Below are 23,279 nucleotides of genomic sequence, written 5' to 3' on the forward strand. Positions count from 1 at the left end.
CAAAAGGATTAACAAAAAAAGAAAAAAACGAGCACAACGACGTAATATGAAGTAGTCCGCAATAAGGTGGCATATGCGCATATATAGAGATAGAGAAAGGAATTTGGTAATGCCAAGCTGTCGGTCGTAAACTGCGGTTAAAATATGACCACAGTCAATGGTTAAGGCCTGAGAGGCGTCGGTGGAGGTTAAGTTAAGCCACTGATTGAAAATCTTCAGAAATAAAAACGAACCGTCGGATAAATAAATAAGGAAAGTGGAGAGAGGAGAGAGAGAGAGAGAGAGAGAGAGGGGAAAAGAGAAGAGCAGAGAAGAAAAGGATTGAAGAGAGAAAGAATCGCTTGTTGTATAAGGAATACCCATTTTTACATTAATATATATGCGTTGAAAGATTTGAAGGAAAGTGAGGCTTCTTGGGCTTTTCTTTTAACCTTCAAACGCAGATAAGCTGAGTGTAATGGCAGATTCTAATTCAAGTGCCGATTCTGTTGCCATTGACGTTGAGACCATTTATCTCGGCGGAAAGGTTTTATTTTTTCCTTCATTTTTACCCTTTCACCCCTATGATATATCTGTCTGCCTTATACATTGGCTAATTGAAATTTCTCAGTGAACGAGCATTGTGCTGTTTTTCTTCTTTGAAATCATTTCTGGGCATTGATAATGCATTTTTGCTTTTCATATTGTGCAATTTTCCATTTTATTTTTGCAAACACAACTTTTTTAAATGTTGTTTAATTTAGATTATTGGATTTTGATTCGTTGATAGAAAATGTGCAATGTTACTGGTACAAGAAGCTTAACGCTTGAAGTATCCGTCACAGGTGGAGATTCTCTATTCTCTGCCGTGAATTTTTTTGTTTGACCGCTGCATTTATTTCTTATCAGGCTCATAAAACACACCATTTATTTTTTGTTTTTCCATTTCCTCTCCCCCCCCCCCCCCCCCCCCCATTCGGTTAGCCACTGAGGGCTGAATAGTTTGTATTGGTGGTGAAGGGACGTGAGTAATTGAATTCCTTAAATAAAAGTTTTAGAGCCATTATCATTTCCTTGGTTACAGAAGAGCGCAAAAGAATTGGATTTTGAATGGTGTTTCATCTTCTTTTCTTGTGTTAATTGTTGCAGACTCATTCTACAACTGCCAATTAGCTTTCTCTTATGACTGTTTAGCTGTATTGATTGCTTATAATTTCATTCCTCTGTCGGAGATCAAATGGAGTGTTTTTGAATAATGTTAATGACTCCAGGATACTCGTTTAGTGCTTTTTTGGGTTTTATGTGAGTGTTAGATTGTATCTTTTCAATCCTCTGTGTTTTTACTTCTACTTCTTGTATTCAATTGGTTGAGACTTACCTATCATCTTGTGGTGACATTTGTGACTCCAGTCACTTCCAAACACAGCTTGCCTTTTACTTTGTCTATCCATTTTATTATTTTATTTAACGACTCATGTTGCGTAACATATGATCAATTTTTCTCTTCTTTGTTGTTGTCTTTGATTCCGTCCTTTTCTTCTTATCTCCTTTCAAGAGCTGGTAATAATCCAATTTGATGTTATAGTTTAATGTGTAGTGAGCCGATCACATAGTTACGCTCATTCCACATAGTTAAGGGGGAATTATTTTAAAAAATAGGATAGAAAGCTTGGGGTAGGGGGAGGACGACAGTGTCTTTTACTCGCGGTGAGTGATAATATATTAGAAAAGTGATTTAAATTGCACTAAACCAAATTCATTCTGGTTTACAAAATCATACTGATTAATAGTGCTTTTCCTGCTAACTATAAACTTGGAGAAATTAGTATTCTGTAGATAATGGATATCTGTTATGTTGATTTATCGAACTTACACAAAGAAACTCTATTCAGGAGCATGTCGTACGGACTAGCTGCGGCCCTGTGTCTGTTATAGTTTATGGAGACCAAGAGAAGCCAGCACTGATAACTTATCCAGATTTAGCTCTAAATCGTAAGTGAGTAGTTTGCGTTCTTGAGTTCCATATCTACCATTTTCAGTATTCTATTCATGTGCTTTGAGGTCGTTTATATATCATTGCTTGTTTGTTGATCTTTGTCCGCGGGCTTATGCTGTTTTGCTTTCAAACATACAATTTGCAGATATGTCATGTTTCCAGGGATTATTCTTCTGTCCGGAAGCAGCTTCATTGCTGCTCCATAACTTTTGCATTTACCACATAAGTCCTCCGGGGCATGAGGTCCGTGAATTAGCCAGCTTGTTTTCTTTCATGCAATCTTATTGGGTTTTTGGTTCCGTTTATCAAGTTCTATTAGAAACGATTCAACTTATCTCCATTTCTCACACCACAAGAGTTCTTGCAGTTGGGAGCTGCAGCAATTTGTCCAGAGGATCCTGCACCTTCAGTAGATGATTTGGCTGATCAGATAGTTGAGGTTCTTAACTATTTTGGGTAATTCTCGAGCTTTATTTACTCTATATATTTTACTCATGATTATACAAAGACTGCAAAAGCCTTTTCCTTTCTTTTAGTTACCTGTTTGAACTTTGAAACCTGTTTTCTGCTTTTTGTGAGCCCTTTCTTGATAACTTCTGTATACGCAATGAATCATCCGGGAAAAAAGAGGGAATTTTTTAAAGTTATATATTCTTGCTATTTTCAGGCTGCGATCAGTTATGTGTATGGGAGTAACAGCTGGTGCCTATATAGTCACATTATTCGCGGTAAGTTTCTTCCTGAAAAATGCCCACTCTTAGCGGTACTATCAATATTTCACTAACATGTATTTTAAATTGCAGATAAAACATAGGGAGCGCGTTCTTGGTTTGATTCTTGTTTCCCCTCTGTGCAGAGCACCTTCTTGGAGTGAATGGTTTTATAATAAGGTACCATTTCGTATCTTTCTTTTACCTTTTTCTTAAGTGAGAAGAAAATATGCTCTATCGAAGTTGAGATAATTGTTAATCCACAGGTCATGTCGAATTTACTTTACTTCTATGGAATGTGTAGTCTGCTGAAAGACTTTTTACTATACCGTTACTTCAGCAAGGTACCTGTTGTGTCCTATTTTGTTTTCTTCATGTCTATTGTTTTTTCCGATCGATCAGATTGATTAAGGAGGTTGCTTTAATTGAATCAGGAGGTTCGTGGCAGCGCAGAAGTTCCAGAATCAGATATAGCTCAAGCATGCAGAAGAGTAAGTGCCTTTTCTCTGTTAGTTAGTTTGCAGAAGTTAGTCAGTTTGATTCTTCTTCTACTTGTTTGTTAGGTTATTGCTTTGCAGATATTAATTTTTCGCTAACTCTTGTATGTGTTTTAAAAAAAATAAAAAATTCAGTTGCTAGATGAAAGGCAGAGCACAAACATTTTGCGGTTTCTTCAAGCTATTGACGGGTAGGAAGCTTGATCTCACTGCATATAAAATATAGATAGCAATGTGTTGCTTTTGAATAGTCACAAAATTAGACCTCGCTAAGCTTGGTTTTGTGAATGAGCAGGAGACCCGATATCACACAAGGATTGAAAAAGCTACAATGTCGAACTCTCATATTTGTTGGGGATAGTTCTCCTTTCCATTCCGATGCTCTCCACATGACGGCTAAGTTGGACAGAAGATTCAGTGCCTTAGTGGAGGTATGCTTTCAGTTTAATGTGAAACGACACACTATTTCCATATAGTGGTATTCCTTTTCAGGCTAAAAGTTATATAGGGTTAGGTCGATTGGGTAAGAAGCTGTTTGTAGTATACCTGAATAAAATTACGTGTGCACGTTCATAAAAAGCTGCAGAAGTATACTGATTGAAGCTATGTGTACTTGTTTAATGCTCTACTATTTTAAATGTTGATGTATTAGTTGGCATTAGGCATTGGATCTTGTGTAGAGTTGTAGATCCTATGTGTAATAGAACTTTGAGTAAATGCTCATTTAATATAGGAATGGTGTTGTTCACGAAAGATATGGGGTTGTGATTGGAATTTGCAGGTACAGGCGTGTGGATCAATGGTGACAGAAGAGCAGCCACATGCAATGCTGATACCAATGGAGTATTTCCTCATGGGATATGGACTATACAGACCAAACCAGCTTAGTGGCAGCCCAAGGAGTCCTCTAAATCCATCTTGTATCGCCCCCGAGCTTCTCTCTCCGGAGAGCATGGGCTTAAAACTGAAACCTATCAAGACCCGGATTGAATCCAAGGTCCCGGGTACACGCCGATAATGCTGGATTCACTTCAATTTAACTTGTGTATATTGGAAGTCCCTATAAGTTTAATTTGTTGTTTTTGGGGCTTGCTGTAATTGGAAGGTGAGAAGGGTAGGTATTATTATACATATATATGAGGTGTAGATAGGAAGGTTGAAATTCTTTAATGGACATAGGGAGGGGATTCATTCATTTGTAGGCAGAGAAAGGACAACATTGAACATGTTCCCACTTTCAGTTGTATTTGTAAACCGGAAAAGAGACGTTTATTTATGAACATGACAAATGGTGAATAAGACAGCAATTGAGCTGGTCGTTATTAATTATTGTAGATTTTAATTTCATAATCATGTATATCCTCCCTACTCCACTTCTGACTTCACACTTGGGCCAAGGCTGAAAATATAAATTACTCCCACCATCTTCTATTGACGTGGCAAAGTTGAAAGTAATCAAGACTTCACCACTCGCGCTTTCTCTTCTATGTTTGTTGTCTCTTTCTTTAAATTAAAATAAATAAAACTAGTGCATCCATTATCGTGTATAAGTATCAAATTTAAATCTTGAAAAATATGGAATAAAAATGTGGCTCACTGCTCTCTCACATGCACAAAAAAATTGCCTTTTTTAGATGTGTATCACAATGAATACAAGGATTCTTAACCTTTTCTTATCATGTTTTGAGTTACGACTCAATCATGCCTTACCTGTATGGCTGTATCTTACTTTGTATAAGTTGTCAAATGAAAAGAAGTTAAGCGCAACAATTTCAATTTACCAACAAAGAAAAAGATATGAATTGACCGAACTTAGATAATCAGAACCAAAAAGAAAGTTGGAACATATTTGTGTTAATAACAAAAGTGTGCATGCTATCCACTCTTTTTAAGCCAGCTATATACCTACGCGGAAGTGCACGATTAGCCATTATTTAAAGATGTCTTTACTTTTTATCCACTGTTTAAGATGTATTTACTTTTTAGTCAGTGCTTAATAATCTTTTACCTGCCCGAACGAAAATACCCCTGTGTTAGACATGGGTGCTGTGTAAATATTAAGGACACGGTGTCCTTAACTTCATGAATGTTGTGTAAAATATTAAGGACATGGTGTTCTTAACTTCATGAATGCTGTGTAAATATTAAGGACAAAGCGTCCTGTATTTGCACTTTCAGTAATTAAACTTTAGGACATCATGTCCTTAACGTCATATGTACGGTGTAAATGTTAAGGACATGGCATCCTTATTTTCATGTGTGCAGTGTAAATGTTAAGGACATAATGTCCTTAACTTGTATTTGCACCTTCCGTTGTTTAACTTTAGGACCTCATGTCCTTAACTTAATATGTACAGTGTAAATATTAAGGAAATGGTGTCCTTAACTTCATGTGTGCAATGTATATGTTAAGGACGTAGTGCCTTAATTTTATGGGTGTTGGTAAATATTAAGGACATAGTGTCCTTAACTTCATGAATGATGTATAAATATTAAGGACAAAATGTCCTGTATTTGCACCTTTCGTTGTTAAACTTTAGGACATCATATCCTTAACTTTATATGATCAGTATAAATGTTAAGGACATGGCGTCTTTAACTTCATGTGTGCACCATGTCCTTAATATTTACACCCATGAAAATTAGTAAATCGAAGACGACATTTATTCTGGTAAGAGAAATACTTATCCAAAGCAATACAGAACCACTAACGAGATTGAGAACATTAACCAATAGAGAGAAACACCAGTAATATGTGAAAGTTAAAATCAAAGGAACTACTTTGCCCAATCCAGCTCTCATTGAAGAAAAGGTAAAAATATCTTTCATATTAATTTTAATAGAATAGTGATTACTTTTGCTCAGCGTTAAAAATACCGGATAAAAAGTAAATACCATATTAAAAAATGGCTATCCCACGCCATTTCTACCTATATCTCTATGAATTTTGTTTTGAGAACTTCTGGGTTGGCACGGAATCTAATTGCCAGATCTGGGCTAACCACAAACTTTATGGGCCATCCAATCGGCCCGAAGTATAAAGTCCGAGTTGCTGCTGCTTCAGAACAACTCAGTGGTTCCCGGCAGCTTACAACCGCTTGTTTGATCGCCGGAAAATCACTGAACATGGCGGGGGCAAAGACCGTGATCATATTCGATTTTGATCGGACAGTAATTGATGATGATAGCGATAGATGGGTCGTGGAGAATATGGGTCTGACCCATTTGTTCAACCAGCTCCGTCCAACTTTACCTTGGAATGCTCTCATGGTTACTGCTTTTCCCTCACTCTAATCTCAATATTACTTTTGCATTTTACTTTGATCAGTCATTTCTCTTTCCCTTGTTTATGTTTTGCTCCCCCTTTTCATGGTTAATTTTGAATTTTCTCTTCTATTTTGAAAGTATGCTGACCAAATGATACGATACAATCAACCTAAACTTTGAAAAAGTAGCACTTTTTTTAAGCTTGGCCAAACAGGCTATATGTGGAAGAAAGCAGGATTTTGTTTTTCTATTTGGGTGAAGCAAGCTGTAAATTGTTAAGGTAGATTTATGAGGTTTTCATTTGGCTAGGTTGGTACTACTATTTTCTATTATAAGTTTTAGTTTTAAACTGTGTAGTGTGACTGGTTTGTAGGATAGGATGATGGAGGAACTACATTCTCAAGGTAAAACAGTTGAACAGATAGCTGAATGTTTGAAGCACGTTCCGTTGCATCCTCAGACAGTTTCAGCAATAGAATCAGCTCATGCTCTTGGGTATGTATTTCTAAATTGTCGTTTTTTATTGTTGTATCGAGACTTCGATGAACTTGTTGCTTTTGCTAATTTTCGGTTGTGGTTATTTCAGATGTGACTTAAAAGTACTTAGTGATGCCAATTTGTTTTACATCGACACTATATTGAAACATCACGGATTATACAGATGTTTCTCGGAGATCATTACAAACCCAACTATGGTAGATGGAGAAGGTAGATTGAGAATCTTCCCTTACCATGATTTGGCCTCATTTCATGGTTGTAATCTATGCCCTCCCAACTTGTGCAAGGTATCCTGACATTAATTCTGTCATGTGGCGCAACTTAACGCAATTAGTGATCCAAATTCTCAGTTTGTAATGTTGTGGTTCCTGTAAATTTATACCGGATGTATTTTAACAGCATCTAGGTCAATCATCAAAACCTTGCAACTGCCAAGCAGAATGCATTTGTTTCACGTTTTGCTTTTTTGAGTTTTACCTTCATAGCAGTTAACAACTTATAGCTGCCATGATCACGATTTGCTATTTTGTTCTTGTCATTGGTACATTATGTTTTTCCTTCAATATTGTTTATTCATTCATGTGTAATCAGTCTTAAAGTTTTGTGCTTGGCCATTAGCATGTGATCCTGTGAACAGAGAAATTTTGTTCTTATCACGTGTATTGATGTTGTAAAACAATTATGCTTCAAGTTCTGATAAAGATTTATGTCATGCATAATTTTTTTCTGCTTGGCTGTATCTCTCTGAGTGATTACATTTGTAGCAGGCTTGATGCTGCAGACATTGTATGCACTTTGATTAGCTGTCTTGAAGGTTAAATTAATAGTGAAAGTGGCTGCTTAATAATACCTTATAGGTTGAATTCAAGTTCATGACTACAAAGCTTTCAGGTGTTTTTGGTTCTGTCTTTTGTTTCCCTACTTTGTTAACAAGGTCTTTTGAGATGCTTCAAAAGTGATTTAATGACACATCTTGATCGTTACTTGTGTTGCGTCCCACAATGTTTTGATGCGACTCTTACCATTTTGACCCAGTAATGCATTGGCTACAAGTAGCAGTTATTTAAAATGTCAGCTTTACTTTTGTGTAGGGTCTTGTTATTGAGCAGATCCAAGCTTCCATGTCTGAGAAAGGGAAATCAAGAGTCATATATCTTGGAGACGGGAGAGGTGATTACTGCCCAACCTTGAAGCTTGATAGAGGAGATCATGTGATGCCAAGGAAGGGCTTTCCGTTGTGGGATCGCTTGCTAAGTAATCCAAGTCTTTTGAAAGCAGATTGTCATGAATGGAGCAATGGGGAAGAACTAGCAAGCATCCTACTTCAGCTTGTTGAAAAAGTCCGCGAGGAATAGAACATAGAAATTTTTGATAAAAAGTCTATTGAAACTGTCAAGGTATATCTCTCTTCTGCACCAATTTCCAAATGAATTCTATTATTGAGGCCAGCCGGTCTGATTGTGCACTCAGGACTCACCGATCATGTTCATAGATTTCTCTCTACTGGTTAAATGCCATATTGTGCTTCAACGTAGCAATTTGGTATCCATTATTTCAGCTTAAGATCGGTTAGGCGACTGCTTTTCGTACACAATATAACAAACCCTATAATAGGTAGTTTTGGTCTATAAGCACTGTGCTTAAAGGCTCAAGTTGGTGTTGGCGCTTCAGACTGGAAGATAAACCATTTAGCTACCTTTCATTTATTTCATCTGCTACTGACTGGCATAATGGTTTACCGAATTTTATTAAATTATCAACATCATATCATAGTTTTCGGTACCAAAGAAGATGCATTATTTGCTTCTCGTGGTGAATGTTGAGCAGCTGCAGCCCACTGCCCACTCTAGCCGCTTTCTTATTCATGTGAACACTTGGCTGCCCGCCGTCAAAAATTTAAAACTCATACTATATGTTTGACCTACCTTTAGTCTCGACTCTCGAATTAAATATATTCAAGTCTATTTTTCCAACCAAACGCTGTTAACTGCTTTAGTTTGGGTAAAAAATGGAATGTTAAAGTGATGGAGAAGAAAAAGGAGTGAATGGAATGCATAAAAGATATAAACCATTGAATTTTACTTAAAACCGTGATCCATTTAATTGAAACTTGGTTAGACTTATTTCCGGAAATAATCTAGTCAAATTCCAGAAATGCAAACTTAAATTAAATTTTATTAAAACCAAAGTAGACCAGAATGCTCTATGACTATCCGAGGGCCCGGCTCTAATCCTTTTAAAATAAATATCTTTCTTTAAAAAATACTAATTGTTATTACATAAGGATCACCAAAAAAGAATGGAGAAATGATGACAGTGAGATTTGAACTCACACCTATTGTGTAAGAGATACTCTTTGCTAAACATTTTAGCTAATGTAACCTTTGTTATTGGACGATGTATTGTAAACAAACGCCATGTTTTGCTCAGGTAAACAATGAGGATAGTATCTACAAAGTACAAACTACTTAAGTTTCACCTTTAATTTTATAATAACACTCTTGCATCAAATTAGTGCTGTCACGTTAAAATTCGCCATCGTTCGGCAACTTATTCATGTCTTGAGCTCCAATGCTCCAATAATTTTGATGATTCTTTTCTTTTTTCAGATATTAAAAAATCTTACTACTAAACTAAAGTTGGATCAAGTTCCAANATATATATATATATATATATATATATATATATATATATATATATATATATATATATATATATATATATATATATATATATATATAAAATCTAAAATCGAACAACATCTTTTTTTTTTCCTCGACACAACGTATATTCTCATCAATAATATAAAAATGCACGGGTGGTTGCTCCTTGAATTCAAGTTTAGTCAACCATGTTTGGCCAAAAAGTAATATATCTGGAAACGTCAATGTACATATTATAAATAGACCCCAACTCTCATTACCCGTCCAAAATTCCCCAAAGATTCTGTCGCCACTAGTTTTCGTAGCTACTACGAAACCTAGAAAGAATCCATTAACGTTTTCGATCTGTAAATTAGAGTGCTGATAGAGAGACCCATTATTTGTGTCCGCCTCTCTCCAATATTTCAGTCAGTTTCTTCGAATGAAACTGAAAAGGAGGAGAGAGTTGTGTTAATGGATGGGGTTTTAGAGGGGATGCCCCTCTTTGCAAAAGAACTAATAGCTGGGGGTGTGGCTGGTGGATTTGCTAAGACTGCTGTTGCCCCTCTTGAGCTTATCAAGATCTTATTTCAGGTGCTTCCTTCTTTCTTATTCTTCTCTTTTTCTGCTTAATTTCTTTATTCCTGCGGGAAGTTCTCAGCTTTTCTCCAGTGGTTTGTTTCCAAAAAAAAATAAAACATTGGCCTTTCTGGTTAATGGCTTAATGGAGCATCACTGAATTTGGTTTGTCAAGATAATGATGCTATCTTGGGTTAATGCACTGACAATGTAGAATGATTAACAAACTTAAGAGAACTAATTACAATGACTGCTATTGACACAAGTGCTAAAGTGTGTAACTGGAAAAAAATGACCTTTCTTTATGCTCTTGATAGAACTCAAAATTTCGTGGAAGATCAAATTCTTACCCTTAAATTTTCTTCTTCATAGACCAGACAAGCTGAATTTCAGAGTTTGGGGCTGTCCGGATCCTTTACAAAGATTGCTAAGACAGAAGGAGCTCTTGGTTTTTTCAGGTGAAGAATCCACAATTACTGCTTTCTGAATTGAGAGAAATATATTTCATCTTAAATTCACATGTTTTTCTGGTGGAACTCTTCTCCAGGGGAAATGGAGCTAGTGTTGTTCGCATTGTGCCTTATGCAGCTTTGCATTTCATGGCCTATGAGGAGTACCGCCGCTGGATTATACAGAGTATTCCTGGAGTTGGGAGAGGTCCAGTTCTAGATCTTGTAGCAGGATCGTTTGCTGGTGGGACTGCTGTACTTTTTACCTATCCACTTGATTTAGTTCGAACTAAATTGGCTTACCAGGTAAGAGGGTACGAGGACATGTTCTTTGGTTTCCTTTTGTTCTCCTTATCATCCGCCTTGCCTCTCTCCTCTCTCTCTGAAAGCTCTATCAGAGCAGAGATTGGCAACTTGATCAAATGTAACTTCCGAACTGGATTCTGTTAGTCAAAAGGAAATTGATCAGTTGAAATCATATTACTGCTCTGTGAGCAATTTTTTGCTTATGATCGTCTAGGTTGTTGGATCCCAGAAGTTGAATGTACAAGGGCTTGCTACAGGTGAACAGTTTTACAAAGGGATACGGGATTGCTTTTCAAAGACATACAAGGAAGCTGGAATAAGAGGGCTGTACCGTGGTGTTGGTATGGAAGTCTTTGCCTTACAATTATACTGATTAGGCCTTTTTTGTCAAGTTTTATGAGTCTAATAACCATGTTGTGTTTGCAGCACCATCACTCTATGGAATCTTCCCATATGCGGGGCTAAAATTTTACTTCTATGAGAAAATGAAAAGCCATGTCCCTCAGGAGCGCAGGAAGTCTATCACAGTAAAACTAGCATGTGGATCTGTTGCAGGACTACTAGGTCAGACTTTTACTTATCCCCTAGATGTCGTGAGACGGCAGATGCAGGTATTATACTGAGACTGCAAAGGCAAACAAGTGTTTTTTGTCATCAACTTGCTGTTGGAATGACAAAGAGGAGACAATATTTCAGGTACAACGACTCTCCGCATCTAGCAGCAGCCATGAAATGAAAGGAACGCTTGATACTCTAGTTATGATTGTACAAAGACATGGATGGAAGCAACTATTTTCTGGGTTGAGCCTCAATTATTTGAAGGTAATGCAATATCTAGTCCTTAAAGTACAGAATTTCTACATGTAAGAATGGAGGGTATGCTGGACATTTTAAGGTATAGAAGTGAAAACAAATGAAACTTATGATTGGTTAAGGTTCAACAGAATGTATAAGAAGGATCTCAGCCTATTTTCCAGGAAAAATGCGAGTTGCTAGACCCAAAAGTGGGTAATATTGTTCATTTCCTATATTTTAATATCTATTACTGGCTCTGATCAATGTGCTTTCTGAAATTAAGGTGGTACCATCCGTGGCAATTGGATTTACTGTTTATGATTTGATGAAATCATACCTGAGAGTACCATCAAGAGATGAAGCTGTTGTAGAAGTTGTTACCAGCCGCAGAAATAGTAAACCATCATCCCTGCACTCTTAACAAAATTTTCTCAGGCTCAGAATTGGACTTCTAAGTTTGTACATCCATTCTTTTAAGAACAACACAAGCATAAATGTTCTTTGAATAAGTAGTTCACTCATCAAGCAATTAGATGAGACTGCTGCTCATTGCATCTATAACTAGGTAGGATCCTTTCTGTATATAGACACAATTACATTGCAAATGTGTGAATGAAGCTTGACTTCTTGTAATTGAAAGCTCTCATCCCATCATGTTATACAACTGGTAACTCTTTTCTTGGACTGCTCCAGTGCTCCATTCCATTGCTCAGTGTCATCATGGAGTGATTTGCAGTTCCTTTAGTTCTACATCAGTATGACCTGAACTAGTCAACAGTAGCATAGCTCTATGTGCTGTGGACTGGCTAAGTGCGAATATCAAACTTCGATAATCCTCAAATCCTTTCTGTAGCAAGTCTCAGTCCATAAAATATTAATAGATGCCATTGTTCAACATTCAATTTGTTGCATGTGCCATTGTTCATCCAGGAGGTCTATTAGACCTTGTTAATAGTAGAAACTGATAAGATGGTTCTAGTCTTCTACATGTAGCCAATAACAAGAACTGGAAAATTCGGGGAAATTTTAATTGTTTTCTATTGCAAAATATTCATATATTAATGTACAATGTGATATCATCCTATCCTATAAACATGATTACAAAGATGCATTGCACCAAGTAAATTTACATGTAAATTCTAGAGTAAAAATGCAGCAATAGCTTCAATCTAGGCTAATGGACTTCACCAATAGTCATTGCAGGAGCATTTACCATCTCTAAAATGATGAAACCGCTTGTTATCTCTGACAATCAACTCTCTCCCAACAATCTTTGACATGATCTTAATTGCATTGTGACAGTCACCACATATCCGTAGGTTTTTGATGATCCTAAGAGTTGTTCTTGCCGGAGTACTAATTAAACCATACGCAATAGCCAATCTCTCACTATGATACATCAGTGCTTGCTCCTTAGCCGCCTCATCAATATCATGAAGCACATACCTTGTGTCTGGTACATAACCTGCATCCCTCATTTGCCCGCTCAAGCCTTTCAATTTCTCATAGGCATCTGCCCTGTGTTGAATTGTGCTCTTGACCTCGTTAACTCTATCCTTACCCTCAAGCATATTAAACTGAGAATGCCTCTTCTGAAATGGTGCAGGGGGCTTATCAGCCATATTTCTGGAAGAACCTAGCCTAATGAGCAGCTCCTCAGCTCGATCTTCAAGTTCGATATCCCCATGAATTCGTGCAAAATTTATTATGGACTGCCATACTTCTTTTGTAGGCTCAATAGGCATGTCTTCAACGAACTCTAGAGCTTCATTTAAATGCCCAGATTTGCCCAAAACATCAATAATCCCCAAGTAATGCTCAATTTTGGGAAGAATGCCATACTCATTCTTCATCAACTCAAAATACACAAAACCTTGTTTGACAGCCCCCTTACTAGCACAAGCCGAAAGAACCGCAGAAAAAGTGTCCCCATTGAGCTCCAACACCCTAAGTTTTCTCATATGCTCAAACAAATGCAAACCACTTTCCCCATCACCACTTTCCGCATACCCACTAATCATCAAGTGCCATAACTCCAACTTCTTTTCACGCATTTTATCAAACAGTTTTCTGGCGTTCCTCATGCTCCCGCTCTTAACGTACATTTCCACCATCCTACCGTTCAATTCAACATTGTTACTCCAGGGGGAACGTATTAAGAGCTCGTGCACCTTCTCCCCAACGTCCAAAGACGCAAGCTTAGTACAGTAGCTCAACAATACCTCAAAAACACGAAAGTCAGCGACAACGCCTTGCGTAATGTACTCGATTACTTCTTCAAACTTACCTTCATTGCACAGAGTCATCAAGTTAACATCATCTGCTGAGGCAGGTCTCACTTTTAAGGGTTTAGCTTCTTTTTGAATGGTAGTAGTGTTTTTTTTGTAAGCTTGCTTGTTGTTCCGGCGAGGTCTTGACTGTGGAGAGTAGCGGCTAGTGTTACGGCCAGAGTGCTGTGTTGGGGAAGCGGTGGTGCTGGGTTCGTGTGGGGCAGCGCAGAGGGGTTGAAAATGGAGTGTAGAAGGTGGAAGACGGAATTTTAGGAGAGTCTTAGGGGAAAAGATGGAGTTGGCCGTTCCGGGGAATGAGGGGAGAGACGCCATTGGAGAGGGGTTTGCCGATTCCCACAGATTATATGAAAATTCAGGACCTAAGAGAAGCTTTGGAACGGCGCCCTCTGATTTAGCACATCTTAAAGTTCCGGTTTTTTCCTGCCCTTTCATCCTCCTTTTTTTATTTAGAGCCATCAGCACCAAAAATTTAGCATTTATCCTTTGAGATAAGGTATAAAAAATGGAACTACTTTGTCGTTAAAAAAATAACAAAATGGAATAATACCGAATAAGTCAAAGGTTTGACATCTTTACGAGAATAAATTATAAAAGAACCAAAGGAAAAGTTTAAGCTTTGATCAAATTTAAATTTTAATTTGGACATGGAATTGGAGGCTACAAGTTATTGGGACTTTAGAATTTCTGGTTTTGGTTAAGTTTATTTTTAGCTTACCAACTCTGAGTATTTTGCGTATGGAAATTTATCATTACACATTTTCTAATAAGTATGAGATTATCAAACAGTGAAATAGTAAATATTCAACCTTAATTATTCATGTCTCAAGACAAAAGTTCACAAAAGGAACCAGAATGAAGTGTTGTGCACTGTATGCTTCTGTTAGATTATACAAGACATCAATCCAGCCTGAGTTTTCATCTCGAAGAATACAAATCAGCAACCTTATGCTGTACTATAAGACCAATTCATCTTCAGAACAGCAAAGCCACACAGCAAACAACCTTTGTAAATATACTAACACTTGTTTGTCAGAAGATTAGACCCAAAATCCAAATTACAACTACATCTCAGTACCAGCGACAACACAACACAGGCGGAGTTAGTCCAAAATCTAAATTGAATAACAAATTTATAGATTTGCTGTTCGCACAGATTCTGGTACCACTCAATATGTTGCATATGGTTGAAATTTGTGTTTACCCTAAAAACGGATAACAATTGAATTTATACTTGGTTTTAAGGATACATGATTTACTTAGCACAAACTAAGAGAAAAAGTGAATTGATACTGAAATTAACTGCAAATATAAATAAAGCAAACCAAATAAAATGTATAGCTTTGATCCTTGAGCTGGGTTGCCCTCGAATCAAATGAATATTTCGCCGGAAAGTATGAACAAAGTAACAGAAATACTAAGAGCTTAAGAGAATAAGAATATATTGCTTCATGCAATGTGTATATAATGATGTTTTACAGATGATTAGACCACCTTTATATAGTAGCGAGTCTTGCTCTTGGTATAAGTCTAAATACAGTAAAAAATCTCATGATTGACTAATTAATCGGCCTCTTCTTGATACGTGCCGGGATTTGCGCCGTGATCTTCGCCCGATTGCGGATATTTTGTCTTTTCGTTATTCGACCCCGTAAGCTTCCCTCGAACTCCAAGTTATTCGGTCTTGATCTTGGTCGATCTCAATCTTGGTCGGTCTCGGTTTTGGCCGGTCTCGATCTTAACCGGTCTCAAGGTCTCGAGCTTGACAACCTAACTCTGCACCATATGAATCGAAGTCGATCCTCGACTTATCATGCTCTAGCCTCGATCAGTCGCACAAAAAAGGGCAAGCCCGATTTTGACCTATACAGATAGTCCCCTCGTTTTTTGAAAAGTAATGACAAGAAACGATTTGAGCCCCGATCTTCACCTCGATACATCATGACGTAGGCAACAGAGGTAGTCGAAACGTCTCGTCGGTATAGTTTCCTAGGCATTTAATGCGTGCCTGTCGACGGTCGGCCACTACCGGATTCGAACCGTCATCTTAAACCTATAAATGCATCTTTCTTCTTTGACCAAACTTTACTTTCAAATCTTCTTTGCCCTAATCTTCAAAACTCCTTTGCCTTCCTCAGAGCTTTGTGTTTGATCTTTTGGCCTGTTCCATCACAAAATACCAAGTGTTTCTTCTCAGTTTTCATTCTTGTTTATTTGTAAAAGTAAAATGGCTAAGACTTCAAAGGTTGTTCCGCACAAGGTAATCGCTTCTTCGTCAAGGGCCGCCGGCAACGGAGCCGTGGCGGAACCTCCCCTAGAGAACTTCGTTCCGACAAAGTGCCCCACTGCTGCCGATTTTAAGGTAGAGAATACACCCTCGGTACCGGGTCGATGCGAACCGATGTCGAGGTACATATGCATAATTACTGGCGATCTCCTCGGCCAAGTTAAAAAGGATTGCAACTGCGTTGACAAGCCCGTAAACCCAAAGGGAATGTCATCCGTCTAACTTTGGAGTCAGTCCAACAGCTAAGGGATGGGGCCAAAGAAGAAGAAGAAGAAGAAGAAGAATCCGGGCTGGTGACCCGTGTGCGAGCTGGCACTAAGATTCAAGGAACTACTGGGCCAGTGGGAGCTGAAATTGGTTTGCCTCGATTTGACGAAATCCCTAAGCTAGAAAGAGCTGAAGGCGCTTCACCTCGAGGTGAGGAGGCTACCGAGGAGGCGGTCGATGCTGGTGTAGAAACCATGCTCGAGGCTTCCCGAGATGAAGGCGGAGAGCCAAAAGATTTACTTGGGGCAATAGAGATCGGAGATTCCCCCTCGTTGCCTTCGTTCTCTAATTCAATGATCAAGGACGCTCAGGCGATGGAGACTTGCCACGGTAAAGGGATCCATGGAGCACAAGACCCTTTCCGTGGCTATTTTGTTGGAGTTGAAGATGTCACCGATCTGGGTGACTTGGATGTACCGAGGAAGGGCTCGGGTGAGGCTTTCTCGAGCTTTAAACTGACCAATCATTTTTTGGCCCCCGGTGTCGATCCTGGGCGTAAGCGATCAATTATCAACTCGGTCCTGGAGGATGCTCGGGTTCTTTCTACCCCCGTAGGGGTGGCTAGATATCTCCGATGCTTGGTCACCGAAGAAGACCAAGCCAAGATGGACGAGGTGGAAGTTGCTTGTTTGTTCAACAAGGCCCAACATGCTCTGAATCGGGTAAGTTCGAGGCCCATTCCATTATCTTTTTAAAACATTGAATTGTAGATAGTTCTAACATTTTCTTCCTTACTTGTAGGCTTCGGTGTTGCATCATGAGGCCTTCCTTCGAATCCGAGAGAAGCGCAAGGCTGAGGAACGGGGCCTCACTGAGAAATGCGATACCTACAAGCTTGTCAGTGAGAAGCTCCAGGCAGATTTGGTGACGGCTCAAGATGAGCATGCTGAGATGGCCGAGCAGGTATTCCGAGTGCTTCATGATAGTGAATATGAGTTGGAGATAACAACTAACGATCTGATTCTGCAGGTTCGACAGAGGTTCGAACATATCAAGGACCTTCAAAGGCAAATAGATGAAGTACAATCCGAGGCTGAAAAGTTCAAGGGGTGTATGGACATCTTAGCTTCAAAAAAGGAGGCCGTCCAAGCAAAGCTGGAGTCAGCCGAGTCTCAGCTTCGGGCTGCAAGGGAGAAGGCCTCGGTACAGGCAAAGAAAATCGATGAGCTTTAGTCCAATTTAGACAACTTGGCCAATGAGCTCGAGGTGGCCAGATCTAAGGCGGCCGCGGCCAACATTAAGGCCCAGGCTAATGCGACCCAATACAAGGTCGATGTTGAAGCCACCCTAGAGCAGGCCAAGAGCATGGTGGATCATGCGAGGTGGCAAGCTCGACGGGAGGCTCTCAAGGGGGCCCGTGATCAAAGCTTCGATATATCTGCTGAAATCGAGATTGCCAGGGCAGAGAAAACAAAGGCTCGGAAGCTGGCCTTTTTTGAGGAAGACTCTAAGAATTTGAGCGAATCTGGCGGTCGAGAAGACTCCGAGGGTGAAGAAGCTTCCTCTGATAAGGACTATGCTGCATAGGCTTTGTAATTTTCACTTTTATGTAGAGGCCGATCGGCTTTTGTAAGGAATTCTTGATCGGGCCATATGACCCTTGTAAAAAGATTTTGATAAATATATGAAACTTTTTCCCTTCCATGGCTTCTGAATCTATTGTCCTTTTTTTTTTTGGTTATTTCATGTAAGGGTTAAAACGCCTTAGCATAAGATTATGAAGTTGTGTTCGAGGGTCCAAGGTTTGGGATGGTAAGGATCGATAAGCATTGCCCTCGACCATTTCTAATCAATGGACCCCGAATGAATATTCAAACTTGAGTTTATGTAACCCTTAAGCTTAATGAACGAGTGAGGACCTACGCAAACTCGAAATAAGGTATCCCTCAAGCTTTCTAGTCGAGTGAGAATGATCTCTCGAACTCGAAGTAAAAGTAGCCTTAAGGCTTTTGTAAATTTTGTATTTGGTCGATGTGGCCTTTGTAAAAAAGATCGTTTATAAGGCTTTTCACCCTTTTTGGCTCTAAAATTTTTCCTTTGTTTTACTACTTGTATTCACAACGGTTGGAATGCCTTATCACAAAACAATAAGGTTGTGTTCGAGGGTTCGAACAAACCTTGTCTTTATTGACCTTCTAGGTTGAGGCGTTATCGAGGTTCGGTATTTACCGAAGTTTTTTCCCGAAAATATCTTAAGTTTAAGATTATGCCAAGGGTAGCCTTTAGAATCGATTGTGAAAGAAATTTTTTCTTTTTCGGAGGCCTATATTTGTTACGGATTTCGGACTTCTCCGAACCGTGTTAAGTGGGCCATAGCCTTTTAGTTCGGGTGTAGCCTAGTGAGCTCGCTTTCCCGAGTTATACAGGCTTGCCTAAGATAACAGTCCCCGAGTGGGTATGGCCGTGGCCTTTAAAATTCGAGGGTTTCCTAAGAGGTCTTATGCCCTCGATGTTCAATAGTTCGATCTGTTCGAGTTTATTTTATGGACGATAGTCCCCGAGTGTTTAGGTGATTATCCGATCTCCGGTTGCAATCGGCCCTTGGGCTCGTTTCCATAACAGATCGAAAGTGTGGGGTTATAAAGTGGAAATTTTCCAAGACATTAAATAGTTGCAAGGAAATTACTTCTCTTTATTCTTGTCAAAAACAATCACACATGCGTAAATGTTTTATGTTAGGGCTTGAGCAATCTATGTGGGCACAATTCGTTTCGACCGTTTGGCCCTTACAATAAATCCTACCTATTGAGACCCTTTCATTTTGAAATAATTTTCTTGCTAGAATAATTCAATATCCGAGGGTAATCCCCCCAATATTCGACGTTGATTGTAGAGAAATATCGTATACTATAAACACAGTCTTTGATACCGATTTGTGATCGGAATTCAATTCTAAGGTAGCACGATCAACTATTTCCTCGTTAAAAACCTTGCCGAAAAACCCATTTGGGACCAAAACGATTTAAGGGAAAAAGAGTGCAATGCATGCTTTCAGACCTAAAAGCTTCGTACCGCTCCTCGTCGATAACCTGCAAGTGTTAGTAAAAAATAGAAAGAATTGAAATGGGGTCGTACCTCAGAAGTAATATCGTTCGAGATGAGTTATGTTCCAATTATTCGTTAGTTGTTCTCCGTCCATCGTTCCGAGCTTATAGGATCCTTTTCTTGTGATTTCGAGAATCTAGTACGACCCTTCCCAGGTCGGACCCAATTTTCCTTCATTTGGATTTCGGGTGTTTAACGGGACCTTCCTCAATACCAAGTCCCCGACATTAAAGTATTGAAGGTTGACCCTTCGATTGTAATACCTCTCGATTCGTTGTTTCTGGGAAGCCAATCGAATAAAGGCAGCTTCATGTCGTTCATATAATAGCTCCAAGCTCATATTCATGGCCTCATCATTTGATTCCTTCGTCGCATATCAAAATATGATGCTCGGCTCCCCAACTTCGACCGGTATTAAATCTTCGACGCCATAAACCAAAGAGAATGGGGTAGCCCCGGTACTAGACTTCGAAGTTGTGTGATACGCCCAAAGGACTTCGGGCAGGACTTCTCTCTATTTTCCTTTGGCATCGGTCAACCTTTTCTTGAGGTTTTGTATTATGGTTTTGTTGGCCGATTCGGCTTGCCCATTTCCACTAAGGTGATAGGTGTTGATAAAATCCTTTTAATCTTGAGGCCTTCGAGATATTTGGTCACCTTGCTGCCGATAAATTGTTTTCATCACATGCAATTTCAGATGGTATTCCGAATCGACATACAATGTGATCCCAAATGAAGTCAATGACTTCTTTATCCCTGACCTTCTGATAGGCCTGTGCTTCAACACACTTAGAGAAATAGTCAGTCATAAATAAAACAAATTGAGCCTTACCTGGTGACGATGGAAGAGGGCCGAGGATGTCCATCCTCCCCTTCATGAACGGCCATGGGGATAAAATCGAATGCAGCAGCTCCCCAGGTTGATGAATCATCGGAGCATGTCTTTGACATTTATCACATTTTTGCACAAACTCCTTCGCATATTTTTCTATATCAATCCAGTAATAGCCAGCTCTGATTACCTTTCGAACCAGTGATTCGGCGCCTGAGTGGTTCCCACATGTGCCTTCGTGGACTTCCCTCAAAACATACTCGGTATCTCCCGGTCCCAGACATATCGCTAGCGGACCGTCGAACATCTTTCTGAGTAAGGTTCCATCTTCGGACAAGCTAAATCGGGCTGCTTTCGTGCACAGGGCTCTCGATTACTTTGGATATGAAGGAAGTTTTCCGTTCTTCAAATACTCGATTTATTTGTCTCCAATCCTAGGTCAAGCTTGTGAATTTTATCATGGCGTGACCTTCTTCGACTACTGACCTCATGAGTTGTACGACAACCCTTGAATTGAGTTCGTTGTCTTTGACTGAGGAGCCTAGATTTGCGAGGCCATCGACTTCGCTATTTTGATCTCGAGGTACATGTTGCAAAGTCCATTCTTTGAACTGATGTAGAGTTACTTGTAGCTTATCCAAGTATCTTTGCATTCGTTCCTCTCAAACTTCAAAGGTTCCGTTAGCCTGATTCACAAAGAGGAGGGAGTCGCATTTGGCTTTGATCACCTCTGCTCCCAAGCCTTTGGCTAGTTTGATACCTACAATCATTGCCTCATATTCGGCCTTGTTGTTAGTCAATTTTACTGTTCTAATAGATTGTCTAACCACGTTACCTGTGGGTGGTTTCAGCACGATACCGAGTTTGGACCCCTTCAAGTTCGAAGCACCATCTGCAAAAGAGGGTCCAGATCCCCGAATATGTACCCGAGTTGACTAATAATTCTCTTTCAACCTCGGGAACTAGGGCTGGCGTGAAGTCAGCCACGAAGTCTGCCAAGATTTGAGGCTTGATGGTAGTTTGGGGTCGATACTCAATATCGTACCCGCTGAGTTCTACGGCCCATTTGGCCAATCGCCCCGAAAGCTTGGGTTTATGCAAAATATTTCGAAGAGGATAAGTTGTTACAACACATATGACATGACATTGAAAGTATGGTTTAAGTTTCCTAGAGGCGCTTATCAAAGCGAGCGCTAACTTTTCTAGATGAGGATATCTAGTTTCGGCTTCACCTAGGGTCCGACTAACATAATAGATAAGGAATTCTGTACCTTGTTCTTCTCGGACTAGGACCCCACTTAACGCTATCTTCAATACTTCCATATATAAGTAAAGTTGTTCGTCTGCCCTCGGCGTGTGAAGCAACGACGGGATGGACAAGTATTGCTTAAGTTCCTCCAAAGCTTGTTGACATTCTGGGGTCCATGAGAAGTTGTTCCTTTTTTTCAGTAATGAGAAGAATCGATGACTTCTGTCGGACGATCTCGAGATGAATCGACCTAGGGCTGCAATGTCCCCGGTTAGCCTTTGTACAGCCTTTACATTATCCACTACCGCGATATCCTCGATTGCTTTGATCTTATCGGGGTTGATCTCAATCTCCCGATTCGACACCATGAATCCGAGAAACTTGTCGGACCCGACCTCGAATGCACATTTCTCTGTGTTGAGCTTCATGTTGTATTTCTTCAATATATTGAAAGTTTCCTGCAAATGCTTCAAATGGTCCTCTTCTCGTAGGGACTTAACTAGCATGTCATCAATATAAACTTACATATATTTCCCTATTTGTTCTTCGAACATTCGGTTTACTAGGTGTTGATAGGTTGCACCAGCATTTTTTAGTCCGAATGGCATTACATTATAACAGTAGGTACCATACTTATTGATGAACGAAGTTTTTTTCTGGTCTTCCGGGTTTATTTGTATTTGGTTATACCGTGAATAGGCGTCGAGAAAACTGAGGATCTCATGGCCGGCCGTGGCATCAATCATGTGATCGATGTTAGGCAAAGGAAAAGAATCCTTGGGGCATGCTTTATTTAGGTCTTTGTAGTATACACACATCCTAAGCTTGTTTCCTTTTTTAGGGACTACTACTACATTCGCTAACCATTTGGGATTTTTACTTTCCGGATAGACCCTATTTTGAGAAGTTTGGTTACCTCGTCTTTGATGAAAGTGTGTTTGACCTCGGACTGATGCCTCATTTTTCGTTTCATCGGGTGAAACTTCGGGTCCAAGGTCAGTTTATGAGTAGTGATCTTCGGTGGGATCCCTGTCATATCGAGACTGGACCAGGCAAAACAATCCATATTAGCTATAAGAAATTGAATAAGTTTTTTCCTGAGCTCGGGAGTTAACTCCGTGCCTAGGTATATCTTTCCATCGGGCAGATGCTCGATCAATATGATTTGTTCCAGCTCTTCGACAGTTGATTTTGTCGCGTCAGAATCATTGGGGATTATGAAGTATCAAGGTACCCTATAGTCATCATCCTCGTAAGTCCCTTACTCATCGGATGGGTCGAGGCCGGTGTCTGTGGTTGCTATTTAATCTCCTGCTTTCCCTTCGAACTTGACCCTTTCGTTGATGAGAGCGCCGATATCGGTATCATTTCATCGATGGCAAACATTTCATTGGCGACGGGCTGCTCCCCGTATACTGTTTTGACTCCCTGTGGCGTTGGGAACTTTAGAACCTGGTGAAGGGTCGAAGGCACTTCCCTCATGTTATGGATCCACGGTCTCCCGAATAGGGCATTATACCTTATACCACCCTCGATCATATGGAACTTCGTTTCTTGGATGGTCCCAGCCATGTTTACTAGCAAAGTTATTTT

The 23,279-nt window shown here is 39.5% G+C and overlaps 4 protein-coding genes across 6 annotated transcripts; 3 read left to right on the forward strand and 1 right to left on the reverse strand.

Annotated features, from left to right (window-relative positions):
* Window positions 1–236: 236 nt before the first annotated feature.
* LOC109205333 (pollen-specific protein SF21-like) lies at window positions 237–4,516 on the forward strand. 2 transcript variants are annotated; one of them, XM_019368039.1, is made up of 11 exons: window positions 237–526; window positions 1,872–1,971; window positions 2,121–2,218; window positions 2,343–2,431; window positions 2,643–2,703; window positions 2,779–2,865; window positions 2,952–3,029; window positions 3,120–3,176; window positions 3,318–3,373; window positions 3,478–3,613; window positions 3,964–4,516. In XM_019368039.1, exons 1-11 carry the CDS (start codon window positions 458–460, stop codon window positions 4,198–4,200), a joined length of 1,068 nt encoding a protein of 355 aa, XP_019223584.1. In that variant the 5' UTR covers window positions 237–457; the 3' UTR covers window positions 4,201–4,516. The 2 variants fall into 2 exon arrangements, with proteins under 2 accessions (XP_019223584.1, XP_019223585.1); XM_019368040.1 differs by lacking the exon at window positions 237–526 and having other exon boundaries at window positions 1,884–1,975.
* Window positions 4,517–6,107: 1,591 nt separating this feature from the next.
* On the forward strand, window positions 6,108–8,510 carry LOC109205335 (inorganic pyrophosphatase 3-like). 2 transcript variants are annotated; one of them, XM_019368041.1, is made up of 4 exons: window positions 6,108–6,452; window positions 6,823–6,944; window positions 7,036–7,234; window positions 8,039–8,510. In XM_019368041.1, the coding sequence occupies exons 1-4, from the start codon at window positions 6,123–6,125 to the stop codon at window positions 8,300–8,302; spliced, it is 915 nt and encodes a 304-aa protein (XP_019223586.1). In that variant the 5' UTR covers window positions 6,108–6,122; the 3' UTR covers window positions 8,303–8,510. The 2 variants fall into 2 exon arrangements, with proteins under 2 accessions (XP_019223586.1, XP_019223587.1); XM_019368042.1 differs by having other exon boundaries at window positions 7,111–7,234.
* A 1,336-nt stretch (window positions 8,511–9,846) lies between these two features.
* LOC109205337 (graves disease carrier protein homolog) lies at window positions 9,847–12,629 on the forward strand. Its single transcript, XM_019368045.1, has 7 exons — window positions 9,847–10,183; window positions 10,541–10,626; window positions 10,716–10,923; window positions 11,138–11,264; window positions 11,350–11,534; window positions 11,620–11,745; window positions 12,002–12,629. Exons 1-7 carry the CDS (start codon window positions 10,064–10,066, stop codon window positions 12,137–12,139), a joined length of 990 nt encoding a protein of 329 aa, XP_019223590.1. The 5' UTR covers window positions 9,847–10,063; the 3' UTR covers window positions 12,140–12,629.
* A 103-nt stretch (window positions 12,630–12,732) lies between these two features.
* On the reverse strand, window positions 12,733–14,474 carry LOC109205336 (pentatricopeptide repeat-containing protein At2g15690-like). The gene has a single exon (XM_019368044.1). It carries the CDS (start codon window positions 14,463–14,465, stop codon window positions 12,903–12,905), a length of 1,563 nt encoding a protein of 520 aa, XP_019223589.1. The 5' UTR covers window positions 14,466–14,474; the 3' UTR covers window positions 12,733–12,902.
* Between the last annotated feature and the right edge of the window lie 8,805 nt (window positions 14,475–23,279).

This window comes from Nicotiana attenuata, unplaced genomic scaffold (assembly GCF_001879085.1).
Source record: "Nicotiana attenuata strain UT unplaced genomic scaffold, NIATTr2, whole genome shotgun sequence".
Lineage (NCBI taxonomy): Eukaryota > Viridiplantae > Streptophyta > Magnoliopsida > Solanales > Solanaceae > Nicotiana > Nicotiana attenuata.